At 38.0% G+C, this 20715-nt stretch overlaps 2 protein-coding genes across 8 annotated transcripts in view; one reads left to right on the forward strand and one right to left on the reverse strand.

The window, feature by feature from the left end:
- Window positions 1-2394, forward strand: part of DYNC1I2 (dynein cytoplasmic 1 intermediate chain 2) — a 78414-nt gene extending 76020 nt beyond the window's left edge. For all 7 annotated transcript variants that reach the window (XM_063429719.1, XM_063429721.1, XM_063429720.1 and 4 more), the window contains 2 exons: window positions 1134-1259; window positions 1757-2394. In XM_063429719.1, the coding sequence (XP_063285789.1) occupies window positions 1134-1259; window positions 1757-1870 (240 nt within the window). In that variant the 3' untranslated portion in view covers window positions 1871-2394. The remainder of the gene's footprint in view (window positions 1-1133; window positions 1260-1756) is intronic.
- Window positions 2395-8358: 5964 nt separating this feature from the next.
- SLC25A12 (solute carrier family 25 member 12) overlaps window positions 8359-20715 on the reverse strand; it is a 156126-nt gene continuing 143769 nt past the window's right edge. Inside the window, exons 14-18 of the mRNA XM_063429727.1 lie at window positions 19369-19509; window positions 18910-19048; window positions 15643-15801; window positions 12709-12799; window positions 8359-9125 (exon numbers count right to left, since the gene is read on the reverse strand). Coding sequence (XP_063285797.1) covers window positions 8930-9125; window positions 12709-12799; window positions 15643-15801; window positions 18910-19048; window positions 19369-19509 — 726 coding nt within the window. The 3' untranslated portion in view covers window positions 8359-8929. The remainder of the gene's footprint in view (window positions 9126-12708; window positions 12800-15642; window positions 15802-18909; window positions 19049-19368; window positions 19510-20715) is intronic.

Consider the following 20715-nt stretch of genomic DNA (forward strand, 5'->3'; position numbering starts at 1 on the left):
TTGCGGAGTCAGAGAATTTAGGTAGAGACAGTAAATTGGTATGATGCAGCTAATAAGCACGTTCAACAACTTAAATTGTGCGGATGATGGCTCTTCCTGACAATGAAAAGGATAGTAACAATTAAAGTTAGGAATATGTAGACATTCTGCCTTTCCAGCCAGCGTTAAACACACGCATTTACTGCTGTTAATGCACAAACTAGCTCTCCCTGTATGATTGCTATAGATCCCTATCAATGCCATGAATGCTAAGTGTAATGTGTGCGATCGCTGAACTTAAGTGACAGTACATTAGATGATTTGGAGAAACACATTTGTAAATTCTAATCAGTGTAATTATCTGCTTTTAGTTATTATGTTTTCTTTAGTTTTTTTTAAGTTGATGGGAAAGTCTCACAGGAGAGCTGAGATTTGCTTTTACTGATGCTGGCTCTAAGTAACTAACCTACACCAGATAAAGGTTATCAGTTTTGGGAAATGTCCAGAAATTGAAGAAATATTGTGATGGTCATAATAGAATTTGCATATAAGGCAAAAATGTCACTTAGTGAGAGACAACTTGTATAAAGGATAAAAATGCTTGTTTAGGAAACCTGTGACTTTTCTGATGACTTTGAGGGGCTCTCAAAACCTCAACAAACCTATAGGGCTTGACATGTAATAACCGCTCTGCAGTATCAGGTTCTTGGTTACAGCTGTAAATAAAAAAATCAAAATTCATTGTACAAATGAATGAATATGTCAATTTTAAGGTGGACTTGTGACACTGGAGTTGTTCTTTAGAAGGCCCTTATTGCATGGGAATTCCATATGAATTAACAGTCAGGCCTTTGTTTTGACTTTGCATGATTTATATGTTGTTTTTTGGTTTTGCTTTTAATCAACTCTGCAGCATGTTTCAACTGCTTAATTCATACAGGATGATAATAATCCATTGACTGTTAGAAGTATGAACAACAAATTGTACACGTGATTTGCAAAACTGTGTTGGTCATCTTTTGTAGCCCCCTCCCTACACCCTTCTGTGTGCCGCGCCTCACCTGATGTGACTGTATCAGAACGTGTATCTCCATCATATTGAATAAATGGAATTGTTTTTTTTAAGAATATGTGACCTTATCTTGTATTAACAGGTGCCTACTGCCAGCATCAATGTGGATGGCAACCCTGCCCTTAATCGGGTGAGATGGACCCATTCTGGCAGAGAGATTGCCGTGGGAGATTCGGAGGGACAGATCTTTATATATGACGTGGGGGAGGTATGTGATGTTGAGTTTTTTTATTTATTTTAATTATGAGGTTTGTAAGCCGTTCATGGACTTTATTTTTATTATTTTGCATTATTTTGCATTATTTTCAATATTCTCTACAAGTAATGTGTTCAAATCAATTCTCCTATTTATCAAGGTAGTAAATGGCATATTAATCATGATTTTGGATGATTTATCTCTTGATTTGCTCATATCATTTGGGATGATTTATGTTATGAGTGGACTGGGTCAGCAGGTTACTGTGAGGTTGTAGATGTATCTTCAAACAGTTAACTGTGTTCCTAAAATGTTCTGTGGATATTTGCACTTCAGTACTTCATATGTAGCAATAGAAACCGAAAAGCTACTGGAATGTAGGACCCAGGATTTGGGATGTCCACTTCTCATTAGTTTTTTTCCTGTCTCAAATTGCTCCCAAAACGGACAGTGTTATCATTTTAAAGTTGTCTGTTGCGTGTACATCACCGAATGCTTTATTCCAACAGCAAATTTCCGTGCCTCGCAATGATGAATGGACGCGGTTTGCCAGAACCCTTGCCGAGATTAATGCCAACCGGGCAGATGCAGAAGAGGAAGCAGCAAACCGCATACCTGGGTAGACATTGGCACGCAGGGAGATCGGCATTAAATTATCATACCTTCCAATGCACTAGCATGTACCTGTTCAAAAGATAATTCAAAAGGAGACATATACGTGATAGGAATCTTTGGACGACAGCAGTTTATAAACCTTGTTTCAAACCAATGCAGTGTCCCGTTTTATTTATATGTACTTACACCTGGCCCATGGCTGTGTAACAGGACAACTTTCCCCTACGCTCGCTGAGGCTGTCAAGACCTGGTTTATATCTTTGTTAAAGAAACTGTTAAGTGTTTTTTTGCCACTTAAAATGGTTTAACTTGCTAACGCAAACCCGACGTTTATTTTTCAATTTAATTTGTTATTCCTCAGGATAAAACTATCGCATTAGGGCTCAGTCTTTAAAGCATATCTAATGTTCTAGATCTTACGTTAAATCACATCTAACTGCATGCAAGCATCTTCTGTAGACATCTTACATTTGTAGCTTTTATGTTAAAGCTGTTAGTAGTTTGTCATTTTATTAAAAGGAAACCTTTCTAACTTGTCATTTCCAATTTATTGCAAAATTCTGTCTGTGTTGTGTCTAGTGAATTTAGTAAAAAAAAAAAAAAAAGATTTCTGTTTGAAAATGTAATCTGAACTTTATTATATATTGCGGTGCAAGCTGTATCTACGTGTAGATTGCTGTTTAAAATGCGCACACTACCCACCACCTTGAGTAGAAAGTGTACAGAAATCATTATTTTAGCTTTGGTATTGATTATATTACTTTTCTATACAATAAATTGTATCATAAACAGCAGTTCCTATAAAATAATCCTGTTAATTGTAATTACATTTTTGCTTATCTATTAACCATTTTCAGTATCTGGTTTAAATGTACTGTGTCCATTGAAAACAAATAGGTTATGTATAATTGTTTAATTCAAGGAGGTAAACTGATTCGATGAACTAGAACCACATGTCAACAAAACTGGTGGAAATATAAGGGCATGTTGGGTGAGGTAGGCGTTTGACTTATTTTAATGAACATACAGACAAAATTGACTATAAAAAAAGAATGTTACTTAAAAGAACATTACAATGGAAACTACATATATATGTGTATATGTATAATATAATTGAAAAGATTTTTTTTTTTTCTTAACAATTTAGTAGCTTTACCTTGAATGAAAACATGCATGTTTTTATGCATTTTTTAAATTCATGGGTATAGCTAAAAACATTTTGCAAAGCTTCAGCTCTTTTGTCTTTAAATTTTAAGTCCTCCTTTTCTGACCCCACCCAGACTTTCTGTGGCTGACCAATCACAGATCACCCAATGCAGCACAATGAGAAGTCTTTACAAGGCAGGTGCTCTGGGCAATCGCTGCCTCTTCAGGTCAACTCCACTGAGCTAACCAAATCAGGAAGTAACAGGACCTGTTTTCTGATGTTACTTTCACGTTGCTGTCAAAATTGAAATTTGCACGTTTTGTAAAAAGAAAAAGAGGAAACAGTCTTTAAACTGAAACCAAAATTCACTTTTCAGGATAAATTAAACTTGCTATACATGGCTTATACTGTCAGAGTAATGGGTTTACTTCTCTTTAATTGTTAAGGGAAAAAAAGAATTTTAAAATTTCTCTTTGAAAGATCCATTGTAATATTGTCAATAAAACAAATGTGTAGCAATTAATTTGTGATTGGCCATGCCAACAATTTTCTCTTCTCACCAAGTTAACTAGTGACACTACTGAACATAGTGCTCCGTCAATACAATGGGACATGTAATAAGTGTAAACTAACATGTTAACAGCAATATCTACAACTTACAGCTTAATATAAACCATGTTACACACAATATTAAATGCTGAAGTTGATATAATTATTGAATTCCCATTAAGTGGTTATCAACTTGGCAATGACCTTCAGAATTAATGATAAACTCCTATTTATCCACATCTGTAAATGTGCCCAGCCTACTGTAATGGACACGTTGTGATATAGTGCCTGTGCATTTTAATTCCCACCCCCAGGGAAGGAGGGTGCTGAGAATATTACTTTTTGTATTTGTCCTGTGGATTTTTAACATTCAACTGATGAGCTCACCCTTACTGCCTTAAAAAGGCTTGGAAACCAGATTCTCTACACACTTATGTTTTGGGACTCGTGATGTATACGATAAAATCACGAGAGCATGCATGTAGTTAGAATGTGGGTGCGTGATGCAATCTTGGCAGACATACTCCAGCTGTTATAAGCAGCAAATATGTATTCATCATTGCCTCCTTTAATGGCTAGAGAAATCTCTGCTCATCCCATTGCATGACAGTATCAGGAACTGAAAATTAATTTCACAGCCAAAGCCAAAATAGCTGAATTAAAACTGTTGGCTTTTTCCAGTTCAAAATTTACAACAATTACACACTTTTATAAATATCCATGGTGGTCTCCACTTCTTTTATAAAGAATTATTCAATAACTAGTAAAATCCAGTAGGCATTTTTTTTTTTAAAAGCTAAAGTAGTCCAGTTGTGCCGGGTAATTCGTCAATTTTTGCATTATTAGAGAGGGGGAGGGGTTAGCAAATTGACTTTTTTAATTAAACAAAAAAAAAAAGTAGGTATTTCAGTTCAGTAGTTACAAAAAAAAACTTCATAGGTAAAATAAAACATTCTTTTATATATTACACACACGTTTCCCGGAGATGATCAGGAAGCTATCAATAGAAAAATTTCTCTGATACAAAAAAAAAAAATATTACAGCAGATTCCATTCCATCGATGGCTGAGTGAATTTATCCCGAGGTGAAATGTAATGTGCTGTGGAATTGAAAAGACGTGTTATATTCTATTACTCAGCAGGAATTCATTCTGTAATGGTGTGGACATGTTACCCAGCGTTTCGCACATCATGCCAGTTACATCAAATTGGATACTGATACAACTCGCACGGAAGATCTTACTCTGTCAGAAAGCACCCCCTTTCTTTGTGCCCCTTAAAGAATATGGGTTAACACAACTGCGCGTTGTTTTTTTTTTAAGATATTGTGGAAATAGATTAGTGTTTTTAATTCCCCTCCCCCAATATTTCCTAATGGTAAACTGCTGTGATTAATTGAAAGTATAGTTATTATATTTGTCATTATGTTTAAATGCAATACTTTGATCAGGGGTCTCAGCATGACATTGTACATCGCAAGTGGACCTTGCATAATAGCGTGGACATCTCTCATTGTCATGTAAAAGGCTTTAATTCATTTCACTTAGAGAAATACCAATGTTTAAAAGGAATGCTACACTGATCATCGATCATTATAGATCTTGTTTTCCAGAGCAAGCATGAATTAAAATGTGTTAAATAATCTGGTCTTTTACTAAAAGGATGCGTTGACCCTGCTCACGGACCATCTACCTATGCACTTTGTATAAAAGAGCTTAAATGGCAAGATTTCAGCTTACGGGCAGGGCTCTCTCTACCTTTTCTATTTGTCTGTGTATATTGTATGTTCTCCACTAATTGTACAGCGCTGCGGAATCTGTTGGCGCTTTATAAATACTAGTAATAATAATAACAGAACATGCAACCCTGACACTAGAAGATCATTTTTCTTGTAATAGTTGGTATTTATGTATATCTAGTGTCCATAGGTGGTGTTTCTGTCCCCATTTGAGATCAGTAAGGACTGACCAATGCATATAGTTGACTCGTCATATAAGGTAGTCAGCGTCAAGTGACTAGTTAATCTTGGGAGATATAGATCTAGGTGATTTCTAGATTAGTGTGGCCGAGACAACTGTGATGGTTTGGCTTCTAATGGTACGGAATTCACAGTTCTTGTGTTTCACATGCTTGTATGTATAGATGTATGTCAGAATTAACATGTAATTTCGATGGAATAGCAATGTCTTTGAACATGAAGTGCACGTAACCTGAGAAACCTAGTGAAATCCATAGATTTCAACTCACACTGCTCGTGACTTTTGCATGAGAATGGCATGAATTTCGCTCACTCTCAAAATGTAGCACACAAACAGCTTAAACAGTGTGGATTTTATCATAGACTCAAAGCTCCTTCGCAATATCACCCATTATGTGGATGATAATTTCTGCCTAGCAGAATTACACTCGGGGTTAAACATCACCAAAAGCCCCAGATTTAACATTTTACAACCGGTCTGTGCTGCAGGTGGTTGCAATGGAACTTCATACTACTTTTGCATGCATTTTGCTAATGAGAAATTTTTGTGACCGTTTCAAGGGTTATTTACTAAACTCTAACATTTCAAATACTGTGACCTTAAATTTGAAATTCACTTTAAAATCCTGACCGTTTTCAGTTTAGTAAATTCTTCAAGATGATAAGGATCACAGCAGACATCCTACAGGCCAACTGATAAAGATCACAGCACACAGGGTACAGGCCAAATTTTAATTGTAAGTCCCAAAAGATAAGCAATGGTCCGCACAAACATGGGTAATCCTCAAATAAGTCAGAGAAAAACGGAAATATGAAAAAAGTGCACTCATTACTGCAGGTTGTACAGGTATGACATCATACAAACTACATGGTGTGTTATGGTGGCATAGGTTTACAAATAGAAGCAGCGAACTTAGGCAGACAATTAGAAAGAAAAAAATAACATGAGAAAGCACCAAGGGGGTGCGAAAAGTGTCCAGGGATTTATTACTCAACCTTTTCACTCGGGTAGCTGTGTGGGTGGTCTCTCCCCTGGCTAGCAGCTGCAGGTAGTGCTGATTTCGCGATATATTTTTTTTCCTCTAATTTTCTGCCCAAGTTTGCTGCTTCTATTTGTAAACATATGCCATCATAACACACCATATAGTTTGTAGGATATGTCATACCTGTACAACCTGCAGTAATGAGGGCTGCCATGACAGATTGATGCCATATACTTATAGTCTACATATATTGTTTTCTAAAAAAAGTGCACATTTCCGTTTTTCTCTGTGACTTCTATGAGGATTACCCATGTTTGTGTGGACTATTGTTTATCTTTTGGGACTTATTGTTTAACATTGGGAAAAGTCCAGCACCACGGTTACATCTCATTGCATGATGTCAAAAAATCTGAATCACGACTGGAACATTCCCCCATTTTTTATTATTTTACTCAGAGATGCGGCAACCCTTGGGAATGGGATGACATACCACATTCGCTAATCTATTTTACATCCAATTTGAATCGTGTTTGAGCAGGATTTGGGGTGTTATGTAGGTTGTAACACATATCAAGCCTATGACCACAGAAAAGTCCAGTTAGTAAAGTGAAAGCTGTGCACCTGAAAGATGCATTCAATGATAAGACTTTGCAAACAAGAAAATACATTTGATTCCATATTGATAACTCCCACCTGCCACATCAACACGTGAGATGTTTTCTCTGGTATTTTAAAGCATTTCAAGAATCTGAAAATTGCATACATTAGACTTAATGACTGGATCCCCAACCAACACAAGGACATCGTGAGTGATGAGGCAAGATGCTGTATTGAGGCTGGATTGGACAGACAGCGTTAATTACTAAAAGTGTGAACTTCGAATTTTAGGTCAACTAGCCAAAATGAAAAAATGAAATATTATGTTTTCATTTCTGTTACTTTGACCTAACAATTTAAATTCCTTCCTGACAATTCATACTTTAGTGATAAGGAAGCCGGGTGACAGATAAGTAAGTTCAAGCCCAAATAAAGAAGCAATGATAAAATAAAATGGGACTTGTGGGAAACGTGCAGATGGGACCAGCACGTCTCACTGACAACTTGAAAGACTATTGGCAGCGGTAGGAGAAAAGTCGCCTGTAAGAGATCAATGCTCCAATTCGGAATGGGAGATATATCCACAAAATGCGTTGGCTTGTGAATGACCGCTAGAAGTTGCCATTAAGGGTCTTCATAATGATCTAAAGAAGGTCCACATAATCTCCATGGAGGCGTCCTCATTTGTATATGGTACCAGAGTGAATGCACCTGGTCACAAGACTCAGTCAGAGCATCCAGGTGTAAAGAACAGCCTTAAAGTTAAAAGTCACGAGGATGGAGAATTTGTTTGAGTGTGTCCTGAACGCTTATAACAGCTCTAACAATTCTTTTAAACTCTAACATATTAACGATTAGGATTAGAGATGTCCCGAACAGTTCGCGGTCGCCGTTCGCGGTCGCCGCGGTGGGCGAACATATGCGATGTTCGGTCTGCCCCCTATTCGTCATCATTGAGTAAACTTTGACCCTGTACCTCACAGTCAGCAGACACATTCCAGCCAATCAGCAGCAGACCCTCCCACCTCCATTATGAATAGGGGGCGGACCGAACATCGCATATGTTCGCCCGGCGCGGCGACCGCGAACAAGCTATGTATGCCGGCGAACAGTTCCCGGCGAACTGTTCGGGACATCTCTAATTAGGATTTATGAACATGCTGTAGTATTTAAGAGTCTCCAGTACTTACGTAAAAAAAGGCTTATTTAACAGCAGGGGGAAAAAAGAAACCAACACAAATCAAACATTGATTATTTATTTCCATAAAATACATCAAAATGAGTAAATGAATCAACATAATACATTAAATTGTCCCCAGACGGGGGAGTAAAATACCTCCTATATGTCCTGTACACGTTTTGCCACTGTGCGCTTGTAACATTGCTTGTATGTGTGTGCCGTGATGTGCCTGTACAGATGTACAATATGTACAGTAACAAACCCTTTCACTGCCGGGGGAGGGAGAGTGAGCTTTGCATTTTAAGGCGTTGCTTTCCCCAGTGGCACTTAAAGGGTTAAGTGCAAAGTTTGTGTAACGCAAGCTCAGAAGAAGAGAAAAAAAAAATACATGCTCTCCTTTAAAAAAAAAAAAAAAAAAAGTACATTCTATAAGCTGAAATTAAACTGTAATCTCTTCTGTGCAAACAAATGATTTGTCTCTGAACAAATTAATATATTATATAGAAATAACTTAACACAAGCAGCTCTGATAAACCCACATGCAGAAAGACCGGATACGCTATTATACCATGTTGCTTCTTTTAAATACTGTGTATATTGCACTCCTGGCGTGGTCGGCATATTGCCTCCAACTTATGCACCTGGTGTGACCTTGGCTTGTGGGGGAGGTACGACAGGAGATCTAAACTTTGGCAGGTAAAGGCCAAATTTGTTCTCTATTCCAGCAAATGTTGCAGTGGCCAGTCTGTAACCACCGATGTGGTCGGCGTTTGCTGGAGGAAGATCAGAGATTCGGGTCTTTGGCGCCGGCTCTGAACCCGCAGGTTTTCTGAAAAGATACAAACGTTAATGAAAGACAGGCTTACCTGTGCAAACAGACTACAATTTCAATAAATTTCATATGCACTAATCATGGACCCCTGCAGCCTAAAACTTTTAGGAAAACTCCAGTGCCAGGAAAACAATCAGTTTTCCTGGCACTGCCGGTTCCCTCTCCCTCCCACCCCCCCAATCCCCAGTTGCTGCTTCCTCCTCCGCGCCGCTCCTCCTTCTTACTCCATCGGCCGGTAGGCGAGACTGATCCCGCCCACCGGCCGAGGAGACCTAATGCGCATGCGCTGCAATGCTTTCCTATGGGGAATTGAGCGACGCTGGAGGTCCTCACACAGCGTGAGGACGTCCAGCAACGCTCTAGCAAAGATCAAAAATCTTTGCTATGAGTCAGGAAGTTCCCTCTAGTGGCTGTCTATTAGACAGCCACTAGAGGTGGAGTTAACCCTGCAAGGTAATTATTGCAGTTTATAAAAAAAAAAAAACTGCAATAATTAAATTGCAGGGTTAAGGGTAGTGGGAGTTGGCACCCAGACCACTCCAATGGGCAGAAGTGGTCTGGGTGCCTGGAGTGTCCCTTTAAGGGCTTTATAGCTAATGCTGGGTTTATATTTCAGAATTCTCTGGCACCCATAAATTCTCCAAACAAATCCAGTTCTCTCTTCCTTGCTTCATGATTTGGCAGAGGTATTAGAGGTCCAGTGAGTACATCTCTCTCAATATGCAATACCTGTGTTGCAAATCTAAATACTCCAAACCAATGTAAAAAGGTCAGGGGAGACTCCCCTAGAAGACAAGCACCTCTAGGCATTTGCCTACTCTGTCTGAACATAGCACTGCAACATCGTCAAGGAAATAATGAGAATATTATCAAATTCTTTATAGAGTTTTAAAATACACCATTCACTCTTACTTCCTGGGGATTAACAGAATATATAAAATACAAATCACATCCATATTTTCTTTTGCTTGAATATCAGCATTCTAGATTAAGAGGATAATAACATATTACAGAGATTGAGCATGTCCAACATAGTGGTTTGATAACACTTAAAGGGACTCTCCAGTGCCAGGAAAACAAACCCGTCTCCCTGGCACTGCAGAATCCTGCAGTGCCGCCCCCCATTCCATGTCGCTAAAGGGGTTAAAAACCCCCTTCAGCTACTTATCTTAATCCAGCGCCGATGTCCCTTGGCGCTGGGTCAGGCTTCGCACATGCTCTTCACCCGCCGACGTCAGCGGGGGAGACCTACTACGCATGCGCAGCAATGGCCGCACGCGCATTAGACCTCCCCATAGGAAAGCATTATTCAATGCTTTCCTATGGGGAAAATCTGACGGTCCGTGAGGACGTCAAGCGTCAGATAACGGACCAAAGTTCGGTTTGGATTCTGGAAGCCCTCTAGTGGCTGTCTGTTAGACAACCACAGAGGGCAGACTTAGAGCTGCAATGTAAACATTGCAGTTCTCTGGAACAGCAATGTTTTACATTGCAGCACTAAGTGCGATAGGGGTACAGCCCCCAGACCACTTCAATTAGCTGAAGTGGTCTGGGTGCCTGGAGTGTCCGCATAGGACAAAATACTTAAGTAATTAGGTTTTAACCTTCCAAAACTGGTGACTTGTTCTCGATATATATTACACATAAATAGAAAGACCTAACAGAGTACCCCTTAAATTACACATGGAAAAATAGGTATAGGAGTTAGATGAGAGAGAGAGTAAATAAATTAAAAATATCACTATAGAATTAGTTCTATAGGGAATCCAGCATTTCTGTCTGCATTTTGATAGTGTCCGCATGTCTAAAGAACTACTGTAATTGTCAGACAGGTCCCTATAGCTTCTATATCAATTACTCAGAAACATAGTTTCTCTAAATTCACTTCTTAATGATGTTCAGAGGAATACCTTCCCAGTGCCTATGCAGTGGTAGCATATGTTAAAGTGCTTCCAGTATAATCCCAAATTAACCCAAACCACGAACACATGTCTGAGAGAGAGTCAGGTACTTTATGAAGGTTTTCTCAAAAATTCCCTATAGAACCTTAAAAAATGACAGCGATGAATCCAAAATTCTAAAATCATCCATGCGTCAACAGAATATAAAATGAAGCTTGACTGTTTCTTTAATACATTTTAATTTTTTCAATCTCCCAATTTATATCATACTGCAGATGGATCAGACACTAGGAAATATGTCTTATGCCAGGCGTGTACGTTAAAATCACTTGAGGATCAGAAAAGAAAATATTTGTTCTACACAGGTGTACCAGAGACTCAAAAGCCCCTGAATAAAATAAATGTGAGTTTTGATGGAGATTTGATGGCTATTTCATCCATACGATGGAAATCTAATGGTTTGCATGCATTAAGAATGTAGGACTGATTTATGTATGTACATATAAATAACCTGATACTGTACATTCAGAACTTTTGTGATTTTCATACAGGATACATTTCTACCTATCTTCAGAGAAGTGTCTCACTCCAGGATGTTTTCAGGACCATTATATCAAAATGAAACCAGGAAATATGAATGCAGTGTAATCTTAAAGGAACACTACAAGCACCATAACAACTTTGTTTGAATTAAGTTGTTATAGTACCAGCATGTCCCAGGTGCTGGATTCTCTTCAGGGGTTACATAATTAAGTATTCTGTTCAGTGACATGCTCTACCCTTGAACTTCCATTGCAGTTCAAGGCCTCAAACAGGAAGCCTCGGACAGGGACCGCAGTGAGAGTCTGAGAGTTCAGCATTCACAAAACAGAATGAAAAATAAATACTCACGTTTTTCACGCTGTTTTGTGAATGGGGAGCTACTGACACGCTATCAACAGCGTCCCTGTCCAAGGCTTCCTGATTAAGTTAAGGGGCACAGCTGACCACTGCCGGACAGTATACTATTGGGTTAAATGCTTTGACCCCTGAAGGTAAACCAAAACAACGTAATTTAAGGATTCCTCTCAAAATTATATGCAGATTTTGGTATTTATTTGATAAACATATTGTTCCAAATCACAAAAAAAACAAAAAAACGAATGAACATGTACAACAACAAAATACCTATCGTCTCCTTTGTAGCACTGAAAACATTCTTTACATTTATTTTGATTTATATCATACGGAAAGGTGTCAAGGCACAGCCTGGCATACAATGTAAATCACCGTGACTCCCATGATGCTTTGTGTGTATGGCTCATGCATGTGTACAGTCCATGGAAGGAATTCCCAGACAGTCATATGATACTGCAATATGCCAGATCATGCTGCATAGGTAGCTCTGATGCAGTCATCAGTCGTATTAACTAATTAAATAATTGTCAGTTTCTCTTTAATATGAAGAGTGGTGCATCACCCACCCTTCCCCCCCAAACCCTACTCCTCATGGATCCAGTATATACTATTTTGCACTTATCCACAGCCTCTCCCTGGAGACATTACCCTGAACTACTGTAGTAATATCTCTAGATCTATAGACACACAGACAGCAGGAACAGATAATGAACATAATGAACCATCTTCACACGGATTAGCTGGAGCACTTGTAGTTAATACGAAACAAACAGAAAACTTACATTCCTCCAAAATCAACGTACAACCACCTCTGTAAGAGTTCATATGTAACTAAGGTGACGCCAAACTGCGGGGAAGATCTGAAAACACGAGCTGTGGGAAACACAAGATAACAGTGTTACAAAGTATTCTGCTCCTCATGACATATACTGGAATAGAACCTTGATGTAATGGAGAGTCCTATAGGATTATTGACTAACCCCTGAACTTAACTATCCTAGGGTAAGCCCCCTTTGTCCCTCTAACAATGGGAAGCAGTGTGAGTGTCCGTGTAAGTGATCTAGCAACTGCCCCACCACTCATCCTCATGTTGCAGCAATTACAATGTTCTAGTTGTGTTGGTGAATTAAGAGGTTTTCTTATTTACAGGATACCAATTTTAGATAGAGTTTACTTGGTTAATCGGGGTCAATATTCTATGTACAACACAAAATGGATGAGAATTAGAGTGGAGTGCTGTATTGACATCGACTATTGCAACCAGTAAAAATGTAAATTTATAAAAAAAAAAAAAATATATATATATAAAAAAGAATGTGTCAGCACTCATAGTTTTGTTTTATTTAGTGTTTTGCCAGATGCACACATATATCAAAGTTTTGGCTCACATGGCTTTGAAAAAGGCTCTTATGGGAGCGAAACGTTGCTATTTCTGTTTCCTGCTACGCATTAAATAAAACTATTTTATTTTTGGTAAGTCCTGGACCATTTTCTTTTGTCCCAACAAACACAACTTTGTCTGAGCTCACTGAGCCAGGGAGTCTCTCCTAATCAATAATGTTCTCACGTGTTTTTTACTAATTTATTTTAAAACCTAACCGTGTCCACATCACAAGTTATCCACAATTAGCGAATAACAATAATAATTAAGAAAGTTAAGCCTTAAGTGTTACAGATAAGGTTAACTTTCTTAATTGTTGTAATTGTAAATCACTAGTTGTGGCTGTGATGTGGACACGGTAATTTGATTGGTTGTGATAACCTATGTAACACTCTGTATAATGCACTGTGAATTATTGCTTAAGAAAGACACATTACGTGTCAAAATGTTGCCTTGTTCATGTTTGATTGCACAATAAACCACCATGACACAGTATTGCTGACGATTATTTCAATTGCTGTTATAATTGAGGGTTCTGCTGAACCGAAGCACGAGCACCAACAATTGGGATACCTCGGAGTGCCTTACTATCACTTGTTTGCAAGACAATCTGTAACATGCGTCATACCTCAACATGTAGGTCCCTTTGGGAGTCCAATTAGAAGTTGATCATGGTATGATATATTTCACCTGGAACTTTAAACTTTATTGGAGGAGTGAATGACAACCTGGCATTCTGTCCCACATTTTTTTGGGACTACCCTCTCCTCCACACCTATCGGACGTACCTTCAGCAAATAACTCACACCCTTAGAAATTTAAGCTATCACCTCTGCCCGAGAGCTTCCTCCTGGGAGATTTTAGTGGCCCATTCTTAAAGGAAAACTAAAATAATCCAGACCACTTCATCTCAATAAGGCTGTCTAGTTGCAGTGGCACTGTCCTTTTAACCTGTTTAGAAACTGCAATGTTTACATTGTAGGGCTAAAACCACCTCTAATCCTTGTCTTCCTGACAGACACTACAGGCGCTTCTGTGGCAGTGACAGAGTAAAACTCACGTGACGCAGAAGCTCCCATAGGAAAGTATTTCTTCAATGCTTCCCTATGGGAAACAGAATCAATGAACGGCGCTCACCGCATCAGGTTCTCAATTCTCCACTATGAGAGCCATTGGATTGGACCATTGCTAAGGAGGACATGCCTCCTCAATGATGTCACTTTGAGCATTGGCACTGGAAAAGGTGAGTAAAACTCTGTTTATTATTTTTTATTGCACACTGGGGGGGGGGGGGGTCTATATAGAACTGGGGACAGGGACACTATAACGTTAAGAATACAGGTTTATATTCCCATATTCCAAACAGTTTCTTTAAAGCGACCTATATATTCTCACTGCTGCTATAACTAAGCAAGAAACTGGAGAACCAGTGGTTATTGTTTTCATTTCATTATACTCGCACATTTGTAGATGCACAAATCTTTAGGCACTTTACCAGAACTGTGGACAATTTGGGAACCCTGGAACCTCTCCAATCTGCCCCATTTTATCTTCTCTTCTCTTGTCCTCTCAAAAGTCTTCCCTTGCTAGCTCTTACACCAGCTCTCTTTCTTTTTTGCTTATGTGGTGCTTATATGTTACCTCTCATCCACTGTGTGTATAGATAACGGCTAGTTTTATGATGGTCAGATAGAATTGTGTGATATGTTATAGTATACAGAGTCATTATGTGTTATTCCAAATCAGCTAAGTTTGCCCTGCTGTGACTTTGTATTACATTGTTACTCACCCATCCTACAGGATATGTACCTGATTCTGCGTTTTGTGCTCTACGTTTGGAAAGCTTTCAATAAAAATGATACATTGAAAAAAACGGTTTCTCCGCACAGATAATTCCTGCCAGAAAACTGAACATCTAACAGAGCAGTTGAGCTGTTCATATTGGACTTTGCACCAGATTTTAGTGAAAAACACAAATTTTGTGTGAAAGAACAAAAGTCACAATCACTCTAATTATCTGAGAATCTTGTAATAATAATAACAACAAATTATTTAACCAGGAAAGGTACATTCAGATTACTCTGGTTTTCAAGTACGTCGTGGGGATGTTACCTTAGCCCAATGTCCAGGGGTTGTTACTATACAATTTAGTGGTTTCGAACCTGCGACCCGAGGTAATGCCTACAATTTGTTAGTTTGATTGTAACCCTATAAGACAATGCTATTTTTTTTGTGTGAATATGAAATAAATTAGTCTATCATTGTAGAAAAAGAGCTACGGAATTTGCTGGCGCTATATAAATAATAATAATAACAGAAAAAGAGCTAAATCTACCTCCAGCTCCCTTCCAGAATGCCCTCGCTCCTTCTTCTCTGAGAATCTTTCGGAAACAGTCGATAACTCCACTATAAGTTGTCTGGCCAGCCCGCGCTGCCACTTGCAGTCTTGTCTTGATGACATCAGCAGGGGTTACTAAGGAAGCCGCGGGTACACCTTTAAACAGGAGAGAAAGGTTAATTCACATGGTGCATTACATTCATAATTCACACGAAGCATCATGTTGCCAAAATCTCAAACAAACTAGAAAATTGAGTGCAGAGTTTTTTATCCCTTTCAATGATTGCTGATCAAATATGTAAAATATAAAAACAAGGAATATTCTAAAAATTGAATCTGGAAATAAACAACATGATATGCATTTTTAGAATACAAACTGAATTACTGTATACTAATACTGACATTTTCAGCTTCATTCCGTTAGAATGATATTTTCGTTTTTCATCCTTACATTATGATACACTAACACTATAGATCATATACTTTGCACATTATAGGCTAGCAAGTTGCATTTATTATTTCTGTGTTTTTTTTTTTTTCAATGCTTCTTTCTTGAGGAAGAGTGTCCAATTCTTAACTTTTTATCTCACATTTATCATATTATTTTGAATTGAATTTCGTCAATAAGTCTCATGGTCTTTTATATGATTTTGAATATATCTCTCATAATAACATCCTATTTTATTTAAATGTTTTTGACAATAGTTATCCTGTTTGTTTCTGATTCTATAACAACCTCCCAAATATAGAATAATGACTATGCACCTAAACCATCACAGAGGCATGCTCATGTCCAGTTGCCTTGACAACCATTCCCATCACTTCCACTTCCTGGGATCATGTGCCGTCCAGTTGCACATTTTTCCATATTTTGCTCCCAATGATTGCAATGATAAAAGCCCAATTTGTGGATCGAAGCGCCAATTATTTATTTTATTTTCTTTAAATGTTTATTTTGGAGTACTAGGAGTGTGATACACACACACACTTGATTACAAAATATAATGCTATATACACATATGTTTAATTGTACTTGCAAAACAACGGTTTATTATATAGTAACCGTGAATTATATTGTAGAAAATATCAATTTTATTTTTTACGATCTTTCAAACATATCTTCTTGGAGACAGATTTGAAAACCCACTTTCTTTAAGGAGAGTTATTTTTCACATTACTTGGTACACTATCTATTTTCTTCCAAAGAGGCCTTGCATTTGTCTTGGTGATATACTTTTCATTGGCAAATTACAAGCTTATTAAACTTTCTACACAGAGCAGGCAATAAACACAGTGTGTTTAATGAAAACATGAATCGATTTCCATGCTTGTGTCACACTCAAAAGGAATACACCAAGCTTATCTAAGGGACATCTGTAACGAGAGATTAGCGATGACAGATCTGCGTACAATGTGTGCTGGGTGGCACATCGTTACTGGCTCAATTAACCTCAGTCTGCATTTGTTTGCAGGACATTAGCAAAAAAAAATAAAAAATATATGAACTGACTTTAGTTTTCAGGCAGAAAAGGCAGATGAACAGACAGCTTTGGAGACACAATTTACAATGTCATTTCTATCACTGGACAGCAGGAAACAGAGATTTTGCATCCTGCCAAGAACTGAAATCTTTGCCTTGGGCATGGCATGGCTTTTGCCCTATTACGCCCAAGAGTCAGGATGTTGCAGTCGTAGAGCACAATGTGTTTTATATGAAAGAAAGACTAATGTCTGCACCACCTATTGTACTCGTTTGTCTTCAAACATCTTTCAGACTCGCCAGTTTGGGTCAGATGAGGAAGGAGAGTGAAGGAAGCGTTTTTATTTTATACAACTGACACATTCCAAACGAGAATTATTCGACAGATTAAAAGAATACGAGGCTTTTGTATCCAAAGCAAATACATGCACCCATGCCCAAACACTGGCTGTTCATCACTCTTTTGTGTTTTTGAATTCCAACTGGCAGGGGACCAGATTATGTTCTAATATTTTGAGGATCCCCTCTAGAACTGAAAGGGTTAAATGCAGGATTTCTTTGAAGGGTTAATGTTTACTATTAAGCTCCAGCTCCAATTTTATAATCGCAAAAATGAAAAGACAGAAAAAAAAGAGTTTTTGTTAATCTGCAGTTTAGATCTCATCTTCATAATAAAGATCCATAATAAATATTTCTTACGCAGAGTTTTGCGAATTACATATTCCATCATCCAATCTTTTAGATTTTATAAAATGCTGTACAATTGATGGGGGTCGAAAAATACCAGAGAGACTGCTTTAAAGGGACATTCACACATTTTAAAACGTTAACCCCTTAAGGACCAAACTTCTGGAATAAAAGGGAATTATGACATGTCACACATGTCATGTGTCCTTGCAGATAACATGAAAACACAAAATAAGTGTTAGAAATGAAAAAAATGTATAAGTGCAAGGATGTTCTCCTTCATGAACAATGCAGCCGGTTTGCTGTAAAGAACAGATAAATAGTTAATGTAATATTTTAGGTACCAGTTAAATATCAGAATGGTTTCGATTTTTTCCGAGAGATTTTATAGCAGAGTGAACTGTTGGCGCTCGACGTCACATTTAGCAAAGCCAAACTTGTGCAGTTCAGGAGCCAAAGGCTAATTAGTGTTGGAGCAATCACCATGGACACCAACAAAACGTTTGTCATGATTGCTCGAAAGGGTGTACTTTGCACAAAATTGTTGGTTTTTGATAAATACAGCCCTAGGTGATGAAACATATTAGCTATGCTTTTCTAAATAGCTCTGCTTTCGGTAAAGTCACTACATACCTGAAGCTCCAATTCAATCACACAATAAAGCTGGGTGCTCTGTGATTTAGCTAACTTCATCGGCCCCACTCTGTACGCAAAACATTATTTATTTTGGGTAATCACTGCTGGAGTAGTAACGTTTGTCTAAAGTATCGTACGTTGATTTAAAAAGTCTCAGAGCAAGCTGTCGACACAAGCCTTTTACAGATGGACAGATATAATATTTCTCGGAGTTACAGTGCGACATTAAGCTGTTTACACCAGTTATGCAAATGTAATTAGTTCTCATTAACACAACGACATCACCCACCGAGAGCAATGTATTTACTGCATCGTGGCAGTGACTGATACTGCTTTTGTATAAACGGGCTGATGAGGACAATTTTCGTCTACTCCATTAACAACAACAGAGAGTAATCTCACTGGAGAGAAAAAAAAAATTATAATAATAATAAAAAAATGAATCTATAAATAGGACTTACCAGCAATAGCACCAGCTGTCAGGAGTTGAAGGGCACCAATATGGCCGTTTTCATCAGCCAAGAGTGTTTTGCCATGTGCATAGACAGGAAAATAGATGGCGGAGAAGGGGATATCACGTAGAAAGCACGCTTTGGCACCCTATAAAATGAACACTACAGCTATAAATCAGGAAAGGCAAGATGCGCATGTGCAGTGGTAAATAAGGAATAAAGGGAATCTCCTATAATAAAACATTAAATGTTTGAAACAACCTAATATATTGATAAAACAGGGATCAATATCACATTATAAATAACATTAATATTTTGTTTTCATTAGATATAAATATGAGCTACATGTAGAATGAGAAAAAGAGAGACAGAAAGAGAGAGATGAAGAGGAATTAGTCCAATGGATATTTCATTTACAGGAAACCATGAAAGAGGTAAGTGTAAAAGGTCAATAACTGCAGAACTCACCTTATAAAGACCGAAGAATCCCAACTCTCTTAGAACAGTAAGAGCACGGACCTTTGGGCCAGTGCTAATTTCACCTGCAACCTGCAAGCGAATCTTCACTATCTCCAACGGGTTTGTGAAAATGACTTGAGAGCCTCCTGCCTGCAGACAAATAGACAATTCTATCAGACGTTAAATTTAATCCTAACATCCAAAGGGCGCATGTCGCAAATGTTTCTATTATTAAAAGTATGTTCAACCATCTGCCGGATTAATACCCTTAAATACCAAATGAAATCCGCAACAATGTATTTTATATCAAACCAATGTATTGCAGAATATCTCTATAAAACGAACATTCAACAACAACAAAAAGCCTCATTTACAGCAATATAAAGACCAAACTGCATTCTACCTGTAGGAAATGCATAAATAATTTGAATTGATCAGTCAAGAGAAGTGGAGGGTCTTCCATTAGGTCAAACAAGATAGCCCCCCATCAGTTTTCGCATTTCCTAAATGCACGTCTGCTGTTTTTGGGTTCATAAGTTAGTGACATCTTAAAGGTTTAGGGGTTCCATATATAGGATTACAGGGAGTGCAGAATAATTAGGCAAGTTGTATTTTTGAGGATTAATTTTATTATTGAACAACAACCATGTTCTCAATGAACCCAAAAAACTCATTAATATCAAAGCTGAATATTTTTGGAAGTAGTTTTTAGTTTGTTTTTAGTTATAGCTATTTTAGGGGGATATCTGTGTGTGCAGGTGACTATTACTGTGCATAATTATTAGGCAACTTAACAAAAAACAAATATATGCCCATTTCAATTATTTATTTTTACCAGTGAAACCAATATAACATTTCAACATTCACAAATATACATTTCTGACATTCAAAAACATAACAAAAACAAATCAGTGACCAATATAGCCACCTTTCTTTGCAAGGACACTCAAAAGCCTGCCATCCATGGATTCTGTCAGTGTTTTGATCTGTTCACCATCAACATTGCGTGCACACGCAACCACAGCCTCCCAGACACTGTTCAGAGAGGTGTACTGTTTTCCCTCCTTGTAAATCTCACATTTGATGATGGACCACAGGTTCTCAATGGGGTTCAGATCAGGTGAACAAGGAGGCCATGTCATTAGATTTTCTTCTTTTATACCCTTTCTTGCCAGCCACGCTGTGGAGTACTTGGACGCGTGTGATGGAGCATTGTCCTGCATGAAAATCATGTTTTTCTTGAAGGATGCAGACTTCTTCCTGTACGACTGCTTGATGAAGGTGTCTTCCAGAAACTGGCAGTAGGACTGGGAGTTGAGCTTGACTCCATCCTCAACCCGAAAAGGCCCCACAAGC

The sequence above is a fragment of the Pelobates fuscus genome, chromosome 8 (assembly GCF_036172605.1).
Source record: "Pelobates fuscus isolate aPelFus1 chromosome 8, aPelFus1.pri, whole genome shotgun sequence".
Lineage (NCBI taxonomy): Eukaryota > Metazoa > Chordata > Amphibia > Anura > Pelobatidae > Pelobates > Pelobates fuscus.